Source organism: Furipterus horrens, unplaced genomic scaffold (genome assembly GCF_987537825.1).
Source record: "Furipterus horrens unplaced genomic scaffold, mFurHor1.1.pri manual_scaffold_4, whole genome shotgun sequence".
In the NCBI taxonomy this organism is placed as follows: domain Eukaryota; kingdom Metazoa; phylum Chordata; class Mammalia; order Chiroptera; family Furipteridae; genus Furipterus; species Furipterus horrens.
Genome location: NW_028327174.1, coordinates 67,985,213 through 68,005,961, shown reverse-complemented (window position 1 = coordinate 68,005,961; position 20,749 = coordinate 67,985,213). Strand labels below are relative to the sequence as shown.

At 35.2% G+C, this 20,749-nt stretch overlaps 1 protein-coding gene across 1 annotated transcript in view; it reads left to right on the top strand.

The window, feature by feature from the left end:
- The window catches only part of PTPRR (protein tyrosine phosphatase receptor type R), a 108,312-nt gene that overhangs the window by 61,937 nt on the left and 25,626 nt on the right, over positions 1-20,749 (top strand). Inside the window, exons 5-8 of the mRNA XM_090275648.1 lie at positions 7,716-7,902; positions 10,194-10,278; positions 16,647-16,726; positions 17,186-17,323. Coding sequence (XP_090131774.1) covers positions 7,716-7,902; positions 10,194-10,278; positions 16,647-16,726; positions 17,186-17,323 — 490 coding nt within the window. The remainder of the gene's footprint in view (positions 1-7,715; positions 7,903-10,193; positions 10,279-16,646; positions 16,727-17,185; positions 17,324-20,749) is intronic.

Below are 20,749 nucleotides of genomic sequence, written 5' to 3'. Positions count from 1 at the left end.
AAAGAACTTAAGTGAAGCATTAAACTCAGATTCCAAGGTCAATGCTTAAAGAACAATGCAACAGTTTCAATTTGTGTTTTTTTTAGTAATTTATTTTTATTTTTTTAAATAATAAAAATGTGTAGTGAATTTGCTTGCTTTATACGTATATAAAAGGTCAGATATCATTACATAAATTCAAATATTTTTTATGTAATCACTCAAAAGGGAGAACAAGTAGGGAAATCACTTTCCCACCAAAAATGTTCTCTACGTTTTAAGATTTTCTTTCTGCTTTAGAGCGAAATTCATTTCTCATCTTCCTGAGCCTGTGCCTGGTACCTTTTACACTTATTACATTTCTTCCCTATGTAATTTCCTTTGGAAAATTTTACTATGGATAGTTACAACCTATTCATTTCTTTCAGCTTTTAGAAATTAGTAACACTGCATTTATGTTACATTTAACTTTCCAAGAGCTTTGAATTTAAGTCACAATTTAACTTGCTTAGCACTACATTTTTTTTTTCTTTCAATTTTACCCTCTCATCTGTCAAGTGATCCAGGGAGGGGGTTAGTACTATATATAATTTATTTGAAGATCAAGAGATGAAGAGAAACAGCAAACTATTTGTTAAATATCATTACCCCTGGGATTTAAAAGTGATAGAATGGAGTTTCAAAGAACCGTGGAGGCCAAATTACACCACTGTTTTCTCATCTGTTATGGAAATGAGTAAGAACTATTTTCTTTTTGTTTTCTTTTTAGAAGTCTCCTAGAACACTTAAGTTTGTGGACAAACTAAATGAGCAAAATTAAATAAGAAAAATCAATTTGGCGAATGAGGTTAAAACTCACATTTATGATCAAGCCAACTTTGTCAAATTTGTGAACATTATTATTATAACCCACCAGGAGGGAAGGTTGATCCAAAGGCCTTAGACTCACAACATTTCAGATCTGGAGAAGATGTCAATATTAAACTTGCAACTTCTCACCATGTAGGATCAAATGTACATACTATTAAAGACAGCTCTGAACAAATTAGGTGTATTTTTTACAGAATAGCAAAAGAAGAATTATAATTGGAAAAGCTCTGAAAGATCAAATTTGCTTACATTTTGCACTAAGTTTTTCTTATAATTTTTAATGCGTATTTTTCTGTTCTGGTTTCAAGTACTTCAAGATAAGCAGCTGCCACTATTTCCCATTGAAACTTAATTTCATAATCCAATATTTTCCAAAGTTCATCTTCCTGGATTATAGGAAGAATGATCGATCAGTTGTTTTATTTTATTCTCTGACTTCCATTTCCATTCCTTATTGGGTACTCAATGAGGTGCCAGGCTTGAAGACTTACTGTTCTCGGTGGCTAAAGTACTGCTAAAGGATCAGCCAGATCTGAGAATTAGATCCAATGGCCACATCCTGGAATTTCTGTCCCTTCTGCCTAAGTCCCACTGCTAAAATCTAGCACAGAGCTCAAACTACCAGGAAAATAAATACCCAGTTTTGAATTATTCCAGCACTCAGTAGTGTTCTTCTATTTTTTTAGCTGTTTTTTTTTTTTTTTTCCTTCCCACATCTTGGTCATTAAGAACAGTGATGCAGAATTGAACAATTTCAACAGAGAGTTGTTTATATTCTCTTTCTGAAATTGATGTGTGGCCCTGGCCCATAATATTTATACATGTTTTCCTTTTTACTTAATTGTAATTAGCATACTGTTTATTGCATTCCTTTTACCTTTCCTTAAGAATTTGCTTTTTCCTTCAATTGTTTGCATTGATATCTTTTGAATTTCCTCCCTCTTATTTATTTTTTGGCATAAATAATAATTGGTGCTACAGTGGGAACTTGATAAAGCTTTTTATTATGTTCCCTTTTGTCCAACAGCAATCGTGAGACATAAAAAATATTTAAACAGTTTATCCAGAGTTACACAACAGAACGGAAACAAAATTCTTAATAAGAGTTTGTATTCTTAATTTTCCATATTCTTTTTTTATTAAAGGTTCAAGTCTCTTAATATTTCTGTCATTTTTTCCCTATTTTCTTTCGTTTTTTTTTCAGTCTCTTAATTTGAATTTTCTCTTAAATTCTTATATTTGTTTTATTTTTAAAATGTATTTTTGATTCTATCTTCACTTCTTACTATTTTGGTTTATGGGTACTGTGAAAAAAAATTCACATTCAATTCAGTAAAGTGTTATTTTTTTTCTCCAGATCATCAGTCAGTGATGCTAGTTAAAAACTTAATATGCCATATATATAGATAATCACTTCTCAAGACTCTTCAGTAAATTGTGTTAGAATTATTGGTCATTTATTTGGGGATTAAAAACAAAAAAGACCTAGGTGATTCTCACCTTTACCATATCCCAAAATAAATTACAAAAGATTGAAAGATTAACTTCAAAAATTTTTAACTTCTAGGAGAAGTTAACTGATGTAAGAAACCACATAAGAAAAGATAAATATGTTTAAGTAAATATAAATGTAATTTTTTAAAAATCCATAGTGTTTTAAGGCAACAATAAACTGTATATTTGCAATGGATAACTTGAAAAGTAATTAATATCATATATAATAGTAATCAATAATACATTAATGTCAATATAAACATTGAACAAGCGCATGAACAGACAATTCTCAAAGATAATGATCAAGAAATGAACAAGCATATGAAAATGTATTTCTAACCAAAGAAAGAAAAATTAAAACAATAAACCACTACCATTACTGCCTATAAATAACAAAATTTAAGTCATTTTGAATGATAGTGAAGTTTATGTGACTGGGTGATTTTAATTTCTTTTTGAAAACTTCTAGATTATACAATTTTTTTACAATAAACATGCTGTTCTTATCATGAAAAATAATACTTTAAAATATATATGGATGTGTATTTAATCTCTTCTCTCCAAGCACAAGACATGGCTAAGAAGTTTCCAAATTTTTAAGGTGATTTTACTGACACAATTTCCTAATTCCACCATATTTCAATAAACCTAAATATTGTCCAAAAGCAGAGATTTTTTTCAAGGTAATGACATCCTGTGGTAATATTTCACAGCCAGGATAGGAGAGTACTTAACACAACAAGGCCCGTTATATGGAAAATGCCCTTTATAAGGTCAACAGCCTGTGCGAGTTTAACTTCATAATTGAACTTCAAGACATTGTCTGAGTTGTTGAGGTGAAGTGCTCTGGAATTGTTTAGGGTTTGGGGGAAATGGATTTGTCACAATAAAGGGAAATTTTAAAATAAATAGGTAATCAAGAAGGATGCGTTTTTCTGTAGTAACAAATGTGTAGATTCTATCCATCGTTTTCCAAAAGTTAAAGTTAATCTCAGTGCAAACAATTTTCAAGTTTATGTGTAGATCTCTTAAAATAACTCCCTTAGAGAAGCAGAAGGTGACAATTATGTAGAACTTTATTAATTATTTCTTCAATTTAATAATAGGCATAGCTTTTTATAACCCATTTACTTATACTATCTGCTTAATCCTTGTAATAATGCTCTGAAGTAAGTACACTTAAGTATTCATTTTGCAAAAGAGGAGGAAATTGAGATGCAACAAGGCTGACCAAAGGTCTACCGCAGGCACATGGAGAGGCAGGATTGGGCCCAGACAAATATGACTGTGAAGACTGAATTTTTACCCCTGAATATTGTATTGTCTCCACATTATACTTCAGTAATACTGACCTTCCTTCCAACAATTGATTTCAACTCCATGGAGGGAACTGTATAGTCTAACATAATCTACCCACCCTCCCTTTGCTTTGGGGTGACAAAGCAAATAGAGCCTGGATTTTTAATTCAAAGTTGTATTTAACCTTTGCTCCACTATTGTGTTCCTAAATTAGTTATTTCTTCACCTGTGAAATGGGTGAAAGTAATACCTCAGATAGTTGCAGTGAAGATTGAAATACCATATGTGAAGTGCTTAGAACAGTGCTTGGCAAATAATGGGTGTTTAATAAATATTAGTTTCCTTTCTTTCTTCTCTTGCCAGACAACAGTCATTCTTCCTTTAGTAAGTTAGTTTGCCTGAAAATGCTTTTATGGTTCTCAGTTTATCACAAAACCCTTAGAAAATATACTCACTAGGTCAGATGGACTGGACCTTAGGCCTTGGATCTCCCTTTAATCGCAGGTTTGGGCTGGGTACGCTGTGGGAAGCCAGAACAGAAGTTGCTCTAACCTGATGTTCTGAATTCTCTCTTTTCTAGATTTGAGCAGACTTTTCCTAGTCTTAGAGTCTCTATGATTCTTCCCTCTCTGTCATCTCTCTTACATAACCCTTTCCCTCAATTCCAAAAACTGCTTATATGCCATTTCTCAAAGATGTCTTATCATTTCCTGTTCCCACACTTTTTCCCCTGCTAGGCACTCTCTCGGAAATAACCCTCAAGCAAAAATGTACCCATTGAACTTTTCCTTTAAAGGCCCAACCCAAATGCCTCCTTCCTCATCCATGTGTTCTGAGCACTCTGAACAGACAAGACCTCACCTTCCACTAAACCACTGTGGTCCTGGGTGTCATTCAGTTGACAGATTGCAGATAGTTTTGTCTTTTGGAACTGAAGATTGACTGAATGGAATAATGACTTAAAGTAGTGTGTGATTAGCAATCCCTTCAGCAACCTCTCACAGCTCCTTACTAAAATGCCTGTGAAGCCAGCAAAAGCCAGATTCTCACAAATACACTAAAAGCTAACACCAATAAACAACCTGTTATCAGAATCAGGAAGGAATTTCTGCCAATTTAAAAGCCAGGAGGACTGGATTGAGAAACTTTGAAAAATGCTTTCCCACTAAAAGTATATTAAAATTCTCAACCTGAAAGCAGAACCAGTCTTTGCTCCTCTTCAACTCTTTACCTTTTGTCAAAAATACAGGAGCCCCATCACTCACCACCAACACACACACAACAAAAGTAAAAGGGGGCAAACATCCATCCAACAATGCTGTCCAGAATGCTGTCCAATAATCTCTAATGCGGTGATCCAAAAGAGTGAAAAATAATAAGGGAAAAAAAGGTTTTTCAAGAGTATGCCATGAAAAAGCAGGTATGTTGATATTAATTTTTTTTAAAGTTAGATGTGAGGCCAGACATAAAATTACCATATTTTTCGCACCATAAGGTGCACCCCCCCCAAAGTGGGAGGAAATGTCTGTGCGTCTTATGGAGCAAATATTGCATCACAGACCGTGATGTGTATTACCTGACCTGTCAGCTGTGGCAACAGCTGTTAGAAGAGGAAACGGTGGGCCCACGCAAAACCCCCAGGGATGCTTAAATGTCCCACTTTACTGCTGAATCTCAGGGCATCTGGTCAGTTGCCATCTGCCTCTGCCCATCACCCGGGACCTGGGAGAGTGCAGAGAGCTGACTGAGACTCCCAGATACAACCGCTGAACTATTGAATCAGCTGAGGCTAATAATGGGTATGAGGCACAGTGCCAATTGCCAATTGCCAATTGTCTTTGACACTGGGTGGGGTCTGTGTCAGTAGAACTGCCTCCAATCACCAATCACTGTGTCTTAAGCTCTGCCAATCATGAGAGGCAGATGGGTGGAGCTGAAGTAACATGTTCTCAGCTGACTACTGGTTCCGTTAGTTGCTACAGCTTTCTCATCTACCTCCATACTGTTCCTAGTGCACACCAGATTTCTGTGTGAGGAGGCCAGTGGTAACTGGGTGAGCAGCCATAAATGCTGAAGTCTGTAGTATATAAAGGGAGTTATGGTGAGGTCACTATTCTAGTGGTAGCACAGGCACTGAGGGGATTAAGGAGTATCACTAGTCATAACAGGCCCTGGGGGTAGTCCGCCAGAACCTGTAACTAGTATAGTGATACTCTCAGTGACCGTTACAACTAGTGATACCTCTTTAACTCCCGCAATGCCTGTTATTAAAGGCCTCCATAAATTCTGACACTAGCAATGATGAGTTCTTGGGGTTCCCAGAAAACTAGAAGAGTACTTGAACCTTAAAGTATTTCCTCATTTGTAATGACAGTGATGATGTTTCTTAATAGTGCTGTTGACTGCTGTTCACTTTACATGGTTGAAATATTATTCTATTATATTTTTTGAATTATTTTAGTATACCATTTGGTTCAGAATATTTTTTTCTTCTTTTCCTCCTCTAAACCTAGGTGTGTCTTATGGTCAGGTGCACCTTATATTGCGAAAAATACAATAATGAGAAAGTATTTAATATTGATAAAAATTTACAGTGAAGATACAATTATGAATCTTTTCAAGAAATACAATAGATGAAACATATATAATGAAAACAAATAGAAATATAAGGAAAAGCACCAAACACAATTATTGTGGAAGACTCATGTACATATCTCAGGATTTGACAAATCCAGTAGGAAAAAGTAAGTGTAAACACTTAAATAGCCATCAAGTAAAAGCAGAAATTAAAACTACAACTCAAACCATTTAGAAATTAACAAAAATGACAACATTAAACATCGAATTATAGAATGACACCAAAGCTGCGATCAGAGACAGGTGCAGGAGAAAGTAGCTGATATGTTTTCGTTTAATGGGTTTTTTATTGTATGTTCTAATAATTTTCCATTGTTTAAAATTAAGCTCCAGTTGCTGAATATTTTCTGATGTAGTACTCTATAATAAGCATGTAAAATGTCACTCAAAGGAAATCATATGCCAGGCCTAGTATCTACTGCCATTTGTTTTGCTCCACTTTACCCTGCTCTCCATTTCCTTAGGACACCAACCCCTTGGCACCAGATTTAATCTCCTGACACACCTAAGGCCCCTTTAACTTGAAGAATTCTGGTAAACACAATCTCTGACTTTGGCCCTCAGTTTTATAGTTTCCCCTGGGTTCCACACAGCTATGTTTCTAGTGAGAGGCACTCACATTCTCTTTCCAGGACGCGACGGCCCTTTACAAGCTAACAGAGCCCTACCTTGCCTCCCAACAAAAGGAGGAAATTACAGAGGAAAAAAATATTATAACTCAAGATCCTATGGCACCTTATGAGCTTATCATAGAATTAAATAAATACGTACATGTGCAAATATAGACACACACACACACACACACACACACACACATATATATATATATATGCACACACACATACATAAATGGAAGATGCAGATGCTGTCCTTTAGGGATTCACTTGAAGTTATAAAATAATATACATTTTAAACCTTTCAATTCTATTTTAATGGCAATAATTTGAACTAAAATAAGGGGATTCTTTTTTCCCCTCAGAGCTTTCCATGTCCAGTAGAATCAAGACTACAGAATATTTGTGTCAAAAATATCAGGTTATATGATTTATAAATAGGACTCCCAGACATACACATAACTAAAATTGTTTTTGTGTTATATCTGATTTCTTGATTCTAATGTAATATTTACTTTTCCTAAAATTTTTGCTCAATATGACTAGTCATCCTATTATTTCTGTAACAAATATACCAATTAATAAATTATAGTGCATTTTCTCAATTCAGAGTTATTTCCAACTTTAAAATTGTCAGTTCCCTGTAAAGAAACTATGGATAGTTGCTATACTCAACTAGAGTACCATAAGAGAAAAGGGTACTTGGTCCTTCTTTCTGTAAAAACTGTTCACTGGATTGTGTGTAGGTACAGAAAGACAATTTTGTGCAATCAAAATAGTTCATGTGGTGTTTAAACTTAATAACATTCTTCTCCAATGTAGACGAGGGTCCAACGTGTCTCTCACTTTGGACATGAGTAGCTTGGGAAATGTTGAACCCTTCATGGCTATACCAACCCCACGGGAGAAGGTAGCAATGGAGTATCTGCAGTCAGCCAGTCGAATTCTCACAAGATCACAGCTGAGGGACGTCGTGGCAAGTTCACATTTACTCCAAAGTGAATTCATGGTGAGCCAGTTGTTTATTATTCACCCTTCGTTAGGTATTTTGATAAACTAGGCACTAGAGGCACTTACTAAAATGACACAACCCTCCACTGAACAATCAACAAATGGTTACAGTTCACAAGGTTAACTGCAAGGGCTTCAGATGCACTCAAACTAGAATGTGATAACTTAACTTGAGGCAGACTATGTAGCAGATGGCCAGGCAAAGGAGTGGCAAGAGGAGCTGGGCAGAGAAGAGCATTCCAGGATGAAGCAACAGTCTTGCTGTGACTGTTTGGGGAAGTCAGGGATGACAACCCAGTTTTTTACCTTGAGGAACGGGGTGCTTTTTAATGAATTAAGGAACACAGGAGAAGATCAAATGTGGGACAAAAATGATTGTGCATTTCAGCTAAATGATGGTGACTCATCAGTGATGCCAGTGATGACTTAATTCATGAATACACATTTCTACTTACAGAGCATGTAGCCAGATTAGACCTTCTTTGGTCTAATTGTTGCTCAAGGGGAATATCCATTTTATAGATCACTTGGCATCTTAAATCAGTTGTACATCTTAAGCCATAACTGTTGAGAATAATAAATTGATCATTTTAGGGTCAGTTCAGATGTTTGCAGCTACCCTAAGGGTGAAAGATCCAGCAATGGGGTAGATCTACTGTTAGCCTCATCAACACTTATTAAGTGTTTAAAATAAAATACAAAGTAAAGTTTTTTAAAGCAGACTGTGTAGTGTCATGTTTTTATATGAGACTTAGAGAAAAAAAGCATCCAGTCAGTGACCACAAAACTGGCCAAAGGTACACACATTATTCTTTTCTAGAATCATAGATATTCTTTGTACTGTATGATAAACCCTTAGCATAGCCTGCTTCCCTTAAAGGAAAGATGGGGCCAACAAGGAGTGCCAAGGAGATAGATAATGATGGAAGGTGACAAGTTGTCAGTGTGAGTCAGAAAACAGGAAGGAGCACAAAAGGAATAAAGATATCACCTTTGGCTTTGCCAAAACAGGCTGACCTTTTTGAAATCACCAAATATGAACATGTGGTCTCTACTGACTATCCCACAATTTTGCTTATCTTGCTAACTTGGACTGCAAACTTTAACATTTAGTTAGAGCAGAGAGTGGGAATAAATATTATAAATATCTAGAATAACGCAAGTTTAGGAAATGATGTTTTTAAACTATGCTACTTCTCTTCATACGCCAAGTCTCAAATTCATAAGATAGCCAGGTTTTTCTCAGATTTTTAGCTTGACTGAAAACTAGGACAATTAGAATTAATATATAGATATTTTCTTTCATTTCAATGAATATTAAGTTTTTGAGTTATATTTTCCAGTGGGGAATGTTTAAGTAACAAAAATATTATTTTATGTGATCTAGAGATAAAAGTTATTTTATTTCACATTAACCTTATCTTAGCAATCCTTTGTAGAATTTTAAGTTAGAGAACATAGTACTTTGTATACTCAAATACTTAAATATTTGTTTCAAGTCTTTTGAAAATAGACTTACTGATTTTTTTCTCCAGTCAGCTACAGATCCTCACCTTTTAGAGCTAATGCATTTCCACAGAGCCACTTCTGCTCTGATTGTTCTCTCTCTTGTTATTTAAGGCACATGACATATATTCTGACTGAATAAGAATATCTACATTCTTGTTAAGTGGGAGAAAACAGTGTCTGGGTGCTCTTCACTAAAAGTGTTGCATTTACAACCACTATAGAAAAAATACAATTAAAAGCCATTCTTTAATACAAAAAAAAAAAAAGTCATTATACTGTCATTACTTGAATCAACAAAAAAACCTATTATATTTACCATTCAGGGAGGGACAGTCTAATAATCCTAAAAGAGTAATAATTAATGTTAAAAGAGAATTCATGATAGAGAAATGTTGAGTACTGAACTTACATAAAGACTTGAAGAAATTTGAATACATTGTTAAAATATCAGTTTTCAACTTCCTGTTTATAATACTTTTAACAATTATGCAGACAAAGATTTTTAAAATCTAAGCAAAGTTTTATGTGTTTTTTAAATAACTACATATAAAATAATACCTTCTAACACAGAAAACTGTTTCTTAGAGTCAGCTTACTAGGGTGCAGCTGACATGTTTGTGAAAGGAAGGGTGTTGGTCAACCAGAGGTGGTAGTCTGTTATTTATAAATGACTTTGAAGTCCAGTAGAGCTTCCTCTGTGAAAGTCCACAGATGCCCCCTGTGAATATTTCCTTTGTGGAAGCATTAGATGCACTAATTAGATATCATTCATTTTTGCAGGAAATACCAATGAACTTCGTGGATCCCAAGGAAATTGACATTCCACGTCATGGAACTAAAAATCGCTATAAGACCATTTTGCCAAGTAAGTTTTTTGAATTAAATAGTTTGCATTGTAAAACACAAGCTTTCTCGCATTTACCCTTACATCAACATTTCCCATCATCACAACCTCCACATTCACACCAAATTTGCAGTTGCAAACAAATATCAAGACTCATAATTATTAAAATGGTGTAAGGATAAAATTTTTATCTTGTATTACTCATATTATAATGGTCAGCTCACAGTTCTCGTAGAAACATGGTTCTTAAATTGTCTGTGCCCCACATTGTAGCCTATTTTCATTGAGGCTGTTAATCAGTTCAATGGGGGAAAGAATAGTCTTTCTAACAAATGGTATTGAGACAGCAGGATATTCACATGCATAAAAGGTAAAATTGGACCCTGCATCACACCATATACATATTAACTCAAAATGGATCAGAGACCTAAAGGTAAAAGCTAAAACTATAAAACTCTTAGTATAAAACAGATGTAAATCTTCAGGGCCTTGAATTAGTCAATGATTTATTATATATGATACCAAATGTACAAACAGCAAAAGAAAAAATAAATAAATTGACCATCAAAATTAAAGTTTTGTGCTTCAGGACAATGGGGTGGGGACTGACTGTGGGAGAAGGAGTGGGTTCGGGGTGAGGGGGAAGTGGGACAACTGTGATAGAAAAACAATAAAAATAAACCAAAAATAAATAAAGTTTTATGCTTCGAAGAGCACCATCAAAAATAAGAAGATGCCTTACGAGATGAGAGAAAACATTTGTAAACTATACATCTAATGAAAGACTTCTGTCTAGAATATATAAGAACTCTTACAACTCAATTATAAAAGAAACAAATAACCCAATTTAAAAAATAGGCAAAGAACCTGAATAGACATTCTCCACAGAATATATACAACTGGCCAATAAGCATATGAAAGATACTTAACATCATTAGCCATCAGTGAAATCAAAACCACAATGAGATACCACTTCATCCACATGATTATGATTTTTAAAAAAAGATAGACAATAGGAAGTGTTGGTAAGGATGTAGAGAAATTGGAGCCTTCATACGTTCCTGGTAGAGATGTAAAAAGGTGCAGCTACTTAAGAAACGATCTGCTAGTTCTTCATAAGGTAAAACCAAGAGTTACTGTATGACTCAGACAACCTAATTCTAGATATATACCCAAAAGAAATGAAAACATGTATCCACACAAAATCTGTACACAAATCTTTTAACAGCATTATTCATAATAGCCCCAAAAGTAGAAACAACCAAAATGTCCAACTGATGAATAGAGAAATAAAATGCAATATATTCACACAACAGAATGTTATTCAGCAATAAAAAGGAATGAGGTACTGGTACATGCTACAACCTGGATGAACCTTGAAAACATATACTAAGTACAAGAACTCATCACAAAAGACATTATATTGTACAATTTTATTTACATGAAGTGTCCAATAGGCAAATTTATAGAGACAGAAACTACATTAGCAATTGCCTAGTGTTGGGGAACATGGGAAATGACTGCTAGAAGGTATGGAGTTGATTTTTGAAATAAAGAAAATGTAACTCATGGACACAGACAACAGTGTGGTGATTGCCAGGGGGAGGGAACTGGGAAAGGTGGAGGAAGGTGGAGGGGGGATAAATGGTGATGGAAGGCAACTTAACATGGGGCGGTGAGCACACAATACAGTGTACAAGTGATGTGCTGTGGAATTGTGCACCTGAAACCTGTATACTTTTGTTAACCAGTGTCGGTCCAATAAATTCAATAAAAAAAGAGGAAAAAAGAAAATGTTGTAAAATTAATTGATTGTGGTTATGGTTTCAAACTCTGTGAATAAAAATAAGTAAACTCTGTGATGGCACACTTTAAATGGGTGAATTATAGGGTATGTGAATTATATCTCAATAAAGCTATTAGCAAAAAACTTCATTTTGCATAACAATTACCTAAAGTTCCATTAAAAAGCCAGAATCCTGTGCCCCACCCTGGGGATTCTGTTTCAGTAGGTCTGCTGTTGGGCCCAGGAATCTGTACTTCTAGCAAACACTCAGGTGCTTCTCATTTAAGATGATACCAGGACCGCACTTTGAGTAATACTGCTATAGATTATGTTAAAACTAAATTTAGCTCCATGGAATTTATCCATGTCCAGATATGAGCTGTATGTCAGGAGCTAGCAGGAGTAAGGAACAGTCTATAAGATTAAGGAACCCATAGACTAGCAGGGAGAGACATGTAACAAGTAATTAAGTTCAGTGTATTAAGAGCCAGAATAGAGATCTGGCCCAAGTGGTATAGGACTGAGTAATTAAATCTGACTAGAGAGGCAAAAATACTTTGGAGAAGAAGTAGCATTTTGAATCACTAAAAAGATATAGTTGGGGTTTTGGCAAAATTCATAAGTATCTCATGGCAATAACTCTGGAAAGACAGAACTACAAAGATTTTTTTTTTTTAAGTATTGACATTGAAATATTGGAGTCTTCATAACCCAGTCCATTCATTCACTTATAATACAACAAATCTTCTATATTTATGGTAATAGCAAGAACTGTGGTGTCTTTGGGCTTTCCTTCTGATGAACTTGGAAACATGTTGTTGAAGTTACTCTACTATAGCATGTTTTTAATTGGTCCATATAATTAAATCTATTGGCCTAAGTTATAGTCACTATGAAAGATATTCTCTAACTATAACTGGCTGAATGGGATAAAACTGGTGTGTGTTATGATTGCTGTCTTTCTTTCTCTCCATTAAATTTTTTTTATTTAAAATTTACCCAACATAGGTAACTAGGGCACATACATTCACTGCAGTTATTATATTTACCCATCTAATCTCAGAAGGATTTGAAAATTATTAGGATTATTTCAAAGTTCAGTCTTCTCTGTTTCCTGTGTAGATGATAGCAGACAACTGCTTCATAGTCCTGTGTCTGCTTTTCCACTCCCAGAACAGGGTGTGTTGCTTCGGTCAGGGCACCTGTGCTGACAACTGATGTTGTAAATGATGGATTTTCTGTTGAAAATGTCTGTAACTTGAATACCACACCCACCTCCAGTTGCACAAAACATAATTTAGTAAATATGGCTTGGACAAACCACACCATTGGTTGAAAATATTGGAGTTAGACTTGATTTCCTACCCTGGCAAAACATATAGTTTAAGGAATGCTACTTAATCTTCCTATGTCATCCTTTCTTTATTCCTTAAAACAGTGATAACACTTCCCTCAAGGGCAATTGGGAGAATTAAATGAGAGTAAGTGTAAAACTCCTGGGAAAGCCCCAGTAATAGTAAGCCCTCAGCTAATGTTAATTTCTCCCTTTCCTCTCTATCAAACAAAACATCCATCATTAAGCACAGAACCAATTCCAGAAAGTAGGGACACTATCTATATAGTGAAAAATTACAAAAGAGACATATTGAAGAACCCTGTTTTCTTTTTTAATTTTCACATGAGTCTTAAAAAAAATGAGCTTCTACTTAATCACCATCTTCCATTGCCAAGATCACACTTCCACTGAAGCTCTCTGCAATGATGGAACTGTTTTAGATCTCCTTTGGGATAACCACTAGGCACATGTGACAACTGAGTGCTTCAAGTATAACTGGTGCACCCAAGGAACTGATTGTTAAATTTTATTTTATTTTAATTAACTCAAATTTAATAAGCTACATGTGACTAATAGCTACCAAACTAGGCAGTGCAGAGAGCTAGAGTCTTCTCTCTGTCCTACTACAACTTTGAAGATGACTCCCAGTCACTTGAAGGTGTGGCCAGTCCCTGCCTTTCCTCCCATTTCCCATTTATCTTAAATACATCTATGAAAGCAATCCTATTCCTCTCGTCCCTGCCTTTGCCCTAGCAGTGATATACTTGTCCCGTATCTAATTGTTTCCTCTCAACTTCAAATTTCAAACACATTTCTTCAGGGAGAAGAAATTTTAAGCACAGAAAGTAGCCTTTGACAAAATCTTATATGATGTCAATCAAAATACCAGGATCCAGGTACCATTTGTCTATTAAATAGAAGATTTAAGATTGTCAGAAGGTATTTTAAAGAGAGTAGGGTGGGAAATTTTACATGTTCTATTTTCCAAATCTATATGTGTTCAATAATTTGTTGAAAGGAAAGAAAAGGAAAGGAAAGAGGGAAGAAGGGATGAGAGGAAGAGAAAGAGGGAGAGAAGGAAGGAAGGAAGGAGGAAAGGAAGGGGAGAAAAAAGAACTAGAGGAGGGAAGGAAGAAGATAAAAAGGAACAGAAACAAAGAAGGAAAAATGACCAGTGTTTAATTAATATGTGTAATTGTTATTGATACTGTCCGGAGATATTATAAATGGTATGCTAAATATTTAACATATAACCTAGAAATATGTTTTGGTAAAAATTATTATAGTGAATTAGGCTAATATATAGACTTAAATGCATAACAAAAATTATAACAGTAGTGATGAAAATAGGACTTCCGGCCAAGATGGAGGCTTAGACTGACACGCTCGGTCTCCCTCTACAACTAGAAAGGAATACAACTACCTCAAAACAAAAGATAACTAGAAAATCCAGAAAATAAAACTACACAGAAGCCCAACGTATGAAGTTATAAACCCGCGGTGCTTGTCGGGCAGGTAAGAAGAGCAAAAGCAGGCGGTGCTATTTGCAGTAGCACCAGGGAGAGCAATCCTGGCTGCAGTCGAGCCCCATCAGCTCCTGACCCCAACGCTGGGAAAAGCAGCCACCACATTGTCTCGGACAGTGAGGCCCAGAGGGCGGAAGGACGGATCCCAGTCTCCCAACAGAGAATAACAGCAGGAATCCATCTTGGACCCCTGCCCCCACACAAAGAGCCACAGCGCCACGAGATAGGTTGTGGATCGCCACCAGTTGCTGGGTTGTGACGAGTACACAGGCACTGCCCCCTATAGGCGGCCCAAGAAAGCAAAATGCAAATCTGTCAAAATGAGGCAGACAACAAAGAAATCCCGGTGGCACAGCTCACCAGGCAACATATGAAGAATCTGACAGATGAACAAATAAGAAACCTGTCAGAGGCTCAGTTCAGAGCCATTGTTATAAGGTGGCTTACAGAATTAACAAAAGATTTGGGAAAAGATGAGAAAGGATTGAAAACCACTCATACTGAAAAAAACAAAAACACATACGAGAGAAATGGTGAGGAAATAAAATCCAGAGTTCGAATCAACAAACCAGAACATAAAGAAGGAATAAACAGTCAACCAGTATGGAGAGAGGAAACAGGAAGCAAGGAAAGTGAGAAGAGGAACAGAAACCTCTGGGACAGCTATAACAGATCGAACATATGGATTATGGGATTGCCAGAGGGCGAAGAAGAAGAACCAGAAATTGAAAAATTAAGTGAAAATATAATAAAGCAGAACTTCCCAAACTTGGGGAAGGAAATAGACTTACAGGTCCAGGAAGCACAGAGAGATCCAAAACAAATGGACCCAGGGAGAAACACTCCAAGACACATTATAATCAAATTGTCAAAAGTTAAAGATGAAGAGAGAATCTTAAAAGCAGCAAGAGAGAAGAAAAGAATCACGTACAAAGGGGTCCCAATTAGACTATCAGCTGACTTCTCAAGGGAGACCCTACAGGCAAGAAGGGACTGGCAAGAAATATTCAAAGTAATGAAAATCCAAAACCTACAACCATGAATACTCTATCCAGCGAAATTGTCATTCAGAATAGAAGGGCAGAGAAAGTGCTTCCAGGACAAAATAAAACTGAAGGAGTTCATTAGATCCAAACCACTATTATATGAGATGTTAAAGGGACTGGTTTAGAAAAAGGAGGATCAAAACTATGAACACTAAAATGAAAACTGCATCATAAGAACCAACAACAGACGCTAGGGAATTGAAACAAAGACAAACTAAATAGGCAACGAGAGTGGAAAAAGAACTATAGGTATGGGGAACATATTGGGGGGAGGTCAGCAGGGAGAGAGGAGGGGGTAAGGGAGGGAGATGGTACAGGAATTAAGAAGCATAGTAGGAGGGAGTGGAGTAGACAGGAAGAGGCTGAGAAGAATTATATGCACAACCAATGGACATGGACTAAAAGGGGGGGACAACTGGAGGGAGGGGGGCCACTGGGTGGAGGGGAGCAGAGGGAAAGGAAATTGTGACAACTGTAACAGTATAATCAATAAAACATATTTTTTAAAAAAGAGACAGACTTACAGACATTACAACAACAAACACTGACTGACATCAGACAGACAATATGTAAGTTAACAGTTTTACTAAGTTCTGGTTCTTGGTGTTCTAGGAAACTTTAAAAAGACTAATATATTTAATGTAGTTAACTACAAAAGCAGATTTTACTGTATTCTTTCTTCTTTTCTTCATTAGATCCCCTCAGCAGAGTGTGTTTAAGACCAAAAAATGTAACTGATTCTTTGAGCACCTACATTAATGCTAATTATATTAGGGTAAGTAAATAAATATAAATTTCTTTCTGATGAACATGTGAACTTACTATTTCAAATTTGAGGTTATAATTTTTTTCCTTAGAATAAATTAATTTTGACTTAACTTGGTTGCTAGCAAGATTTTTGTTGTTGTTTGTTTGTTTGTTTGCTATGCATCATCAACACTGGTAGTGGGTTTTTTTTTATAATGAGTCTCCCTTTCCTGTGCATCTATGGCTACAGAGCTCCATGCCGGGTGCTCCGGTGAGGACTAAGCATTATGACAGTCAATAATGTTTGCTACGCTTGACTTGCTGGGAGAATAGCCATGTGAATTATAGTGTTGAGGTGAAAAGCTGCAGAAATCTATGTTGCTTTTGGACTAGCAGAGCTATTTTGTTCTGAAGATATTTTATTTAAATTTTCAGTGCAAGGCATTGAACTTCAAAGCAAACTTTTTGTTATCTTTGCTCAAACTAGGGCTACACTGGCAAAGAGAAAGCATTCATCGCCACTCAGGGCCCCATGATCAACACCGTGAATGATTTCTGGCAGATGGTTTGGCAGGAAGATTGTCCTGTGATTGTTATGATCACAAAACTCAAAGAAAAAAATGAGGTATGACCTTTACCCAAGTACTAAATCTTTTTTATATTTTCTGTTGCTATAGAAGAGATATCGTATGAGAAAAATTGCTGTGTACTTAATAACAGATTTAAGATGGAAATTTTAAGACTCTTAAACAGTAGGTTGCTTTATGCTTCCCAAAATGGTAATTGATATTATTCTATAAATGACAACTTTCTTTCAACTAAATCAATATATATTGAATACATATTTCTTATATGTATCCACATGTCTCATTATGGAAATGATGGATCACAAAGTATCACCCTGATTTATAGACAAAGAAGTAAAAAATTACTCATTCGTATCTCATGTAATTTTTGTACCTACTATGGGACAAGTATGGTACTATTTTAGCTGTTGACAATATATTAGTAAATAAAACACATAAATATTCCTGCCTTTGGCAAATTTTAACTTTCTTAAGGGTGGCAGGAGAGACAGACCAAACCAATAAACATAATAAGTTCAAAGATGTTAGAAGAGATAAATACTATAGAAAAAAAGTAGACTGGGGTGTGCTGAACTCTAAGGATGGGTTGAGGAGGAAGGGTAAGCTGCAGTGTTACACACACAGGGTGGGCAAGGGGAGCCTCGCTAAGAAAGTAAGATGTAAAGAAAGATGTGGAGAAAGTTACAAAATCCAAGCAACTTTCTCAATATCTTTATAATGAGAGTCCAAGAATGAGGTACAATTAGATTCTATTTTGTTCTGAGGATCTGACTTATGGACAGAATACTCATTCTGTATTTTGCATCATAAAAAATAAAATTGTGTGATTTCCACAGGCTGCTGTCCTAGGTCCTGCATACATTTTAGGGCATTTTGTCCTCTTGTTGACATAGTTTACAGTCTGATTTTAGTCAGCTTTTGTGTTTGTTTTCTTGTCAAAATTACTATGACAGGGCTTCACTATGACAATAAGAATTTTAAAAAACAGAATTTTCCTTTATACTCCTTGGATGAGTTGTAAGCCTGAGTATAATATAATCTTATTGCTAATCAAGAAAACCCAGACTCACAATGATAATTCATAAGGTTTTATTTTTTTAACTTTGTTGTTTTTTTCAATTTTTGCTGCAATAGATGAAGGGTTTTTTTTTTTTTTCCTGAAATTTATTTAGGAAAAAATATCTACTTTTGGCCAGTAGATGAAGGTATATACTTAATTAATTACATGGTTTACTAAATAAATGCATTTCTATCAGTCTTATATGAAAACCTGAGGTGGTATAATAAAAATAACCCATAATATTCTCAGCTATTTCACCCATTTTCAATCTATCGAACATATTTAGCCACTGGCAATTCCTGCATAGTTGTTTGATATTCATGACATTTTAACTTCATGGTAGAAAAAGATTCTTCAAAGTTAAAAGTTATATTCTTTGTGTATCTATATCCATAGAATGTAAGTAATATGGCAGGCTAGATAACCTGAAAAAACAAAGTCAGTTATACGGGGTAAAATATGAAATAACAGATATAGCAGAGTGTAGGAAATAAAGGAAAGGAAATCCTAACAGTTAAAAATGGAATAGAAGGCATAAAAGCAGAGAATTACAGGTTACCTGTGTTATAATGACAACACAAGAGATGCAGACAGAGACTCCTACTTGCAGCAGCCAGGGGTCAGAACAGAGACCTTCCACAAAGGGAGCACTTGCAAAGGCTATGCCCTCAGTGAAAAGGTGAACCTCAAAAACAAACCTGCCTGCCAAAATAGAACTATAACAAGAAATTAATCTGTCTTAGTCCAGGCTTCTCATGAGATAAATAAAAAGGTTCTCTTGAGTATTCAGAATTCAAGAACCAGGAAGTGCCAAGTGGCGTAATTAATATAAAATATATTATAACACTGTGTTGGTAATGCTCTGTGGCACTCTTCTGTAAAACCTTTTTGAGTGCATATACTCTCAGCATCTATTTCACAGGATTTCCACAGAAAAAGTCCAGCCAAACATAAATTCTCAAGTCAAAATTATGAGACACACAAGTAAACAACCTAAGAAAAAATCAGAAGAAGCAATATATAGCAGAAATAGATCCACAAAAATTTGAATAATAGAAACTATACAGTATAACCTATATATTTTTATAATTAAGCACACAAAATATAAAATAAACTTAAAAAGGAGCAAGTTACTATCAAAAAAGGCTAGAGAGAATTTTAAACAAACCAAAGAGTACTAAAAATAATTACTATATAGACACTGATATGTAAAAGAAAACCTCACTAGGCAGATTTAATAGTAGGACACAGTTGAATATTAACTGGATTAAGAAAATAGAGCTAAGGAAATTACTTAGAAGCTCAAAATGACCAAAAACATGAAAGACTTTATGATACAGAGAAGACAATATTTAAATGTCCAATATATGTCTAATAGATGTTTGGGGAGAAGAAATGGGAGAATATAAAAAAAGAAGTAATATTTAAGAAAGTAATGACTAGGGGTTTTCCAAACTGATGACAGATATGAGCTTTCAAATTTGAAAACTGCAATAAATCCTTGGCTGGATAACTCAAAATAAATCCACAACTAGATACTTCTGAGAAACTGAACAGAGATGATTTTAACAACTAGAGTAACTAACAAATGGCTTCTCAATAAGAACAATAGAAGCCAAAAATCAGTTGAATAATAGAGGGCTGAAAGAAAATAGCTGACAACCCAGAACTTATGCAGGATTTGGCAGCATTTCCTAGATCTGAGTAGAATGTATTATCCCTGCCCACTTTGTTTTGAATTATAATTTTCTCAATACATTGTCACAATGTGTTTTCTGAAAGCACATGCATATCCTCACAAATTCTATTTTCTCTTTAATTAAAAATGAAATCATATATTATGAACATTGAAAAAACACTGTAATTTCTGTAATTATGTGAGTATAAGTACGTAAATGTTTTGAAACAAATAATTTATATTTCCACAGAAAACATTTCTTACTTGTCAGTGTTGCATGATTTTAAGAATTAACACTTGGCAAAGCATATGTGAAACAGTATCTTGCAAGAATTACAAAATAGGTTGTAGTAACTGTAAACTAAATCACAATTTTTGCTGTCTTGAGCATTTTAATCCTTGAATCTTGTGATGTACTTGTACACTTTTATAGAAAAAGTCAGAAATATGTCTTACTTAGGTGCTTTAGCTTCTTGAGCCAGAGTTTCTTTCCTCGGGATAGAAGCAGCTAAGATTGTTGGTTGATTAGAAGCATTCCCTAGAGGCTAATATATGACATATTTTAAAGATGTCTAGTAAAAATGATATAAGCAATTAGAGAACATACCAAAGCCTCAATTCTTCTTCTTTGTCCCCAAGACGAAGGCTGTCATTCTAACAGAAGTGCTGAGTAAGATAAAGATAAATCTGTATTTCAATGCTCAGAACTCTCCATTCTGAGTCTGG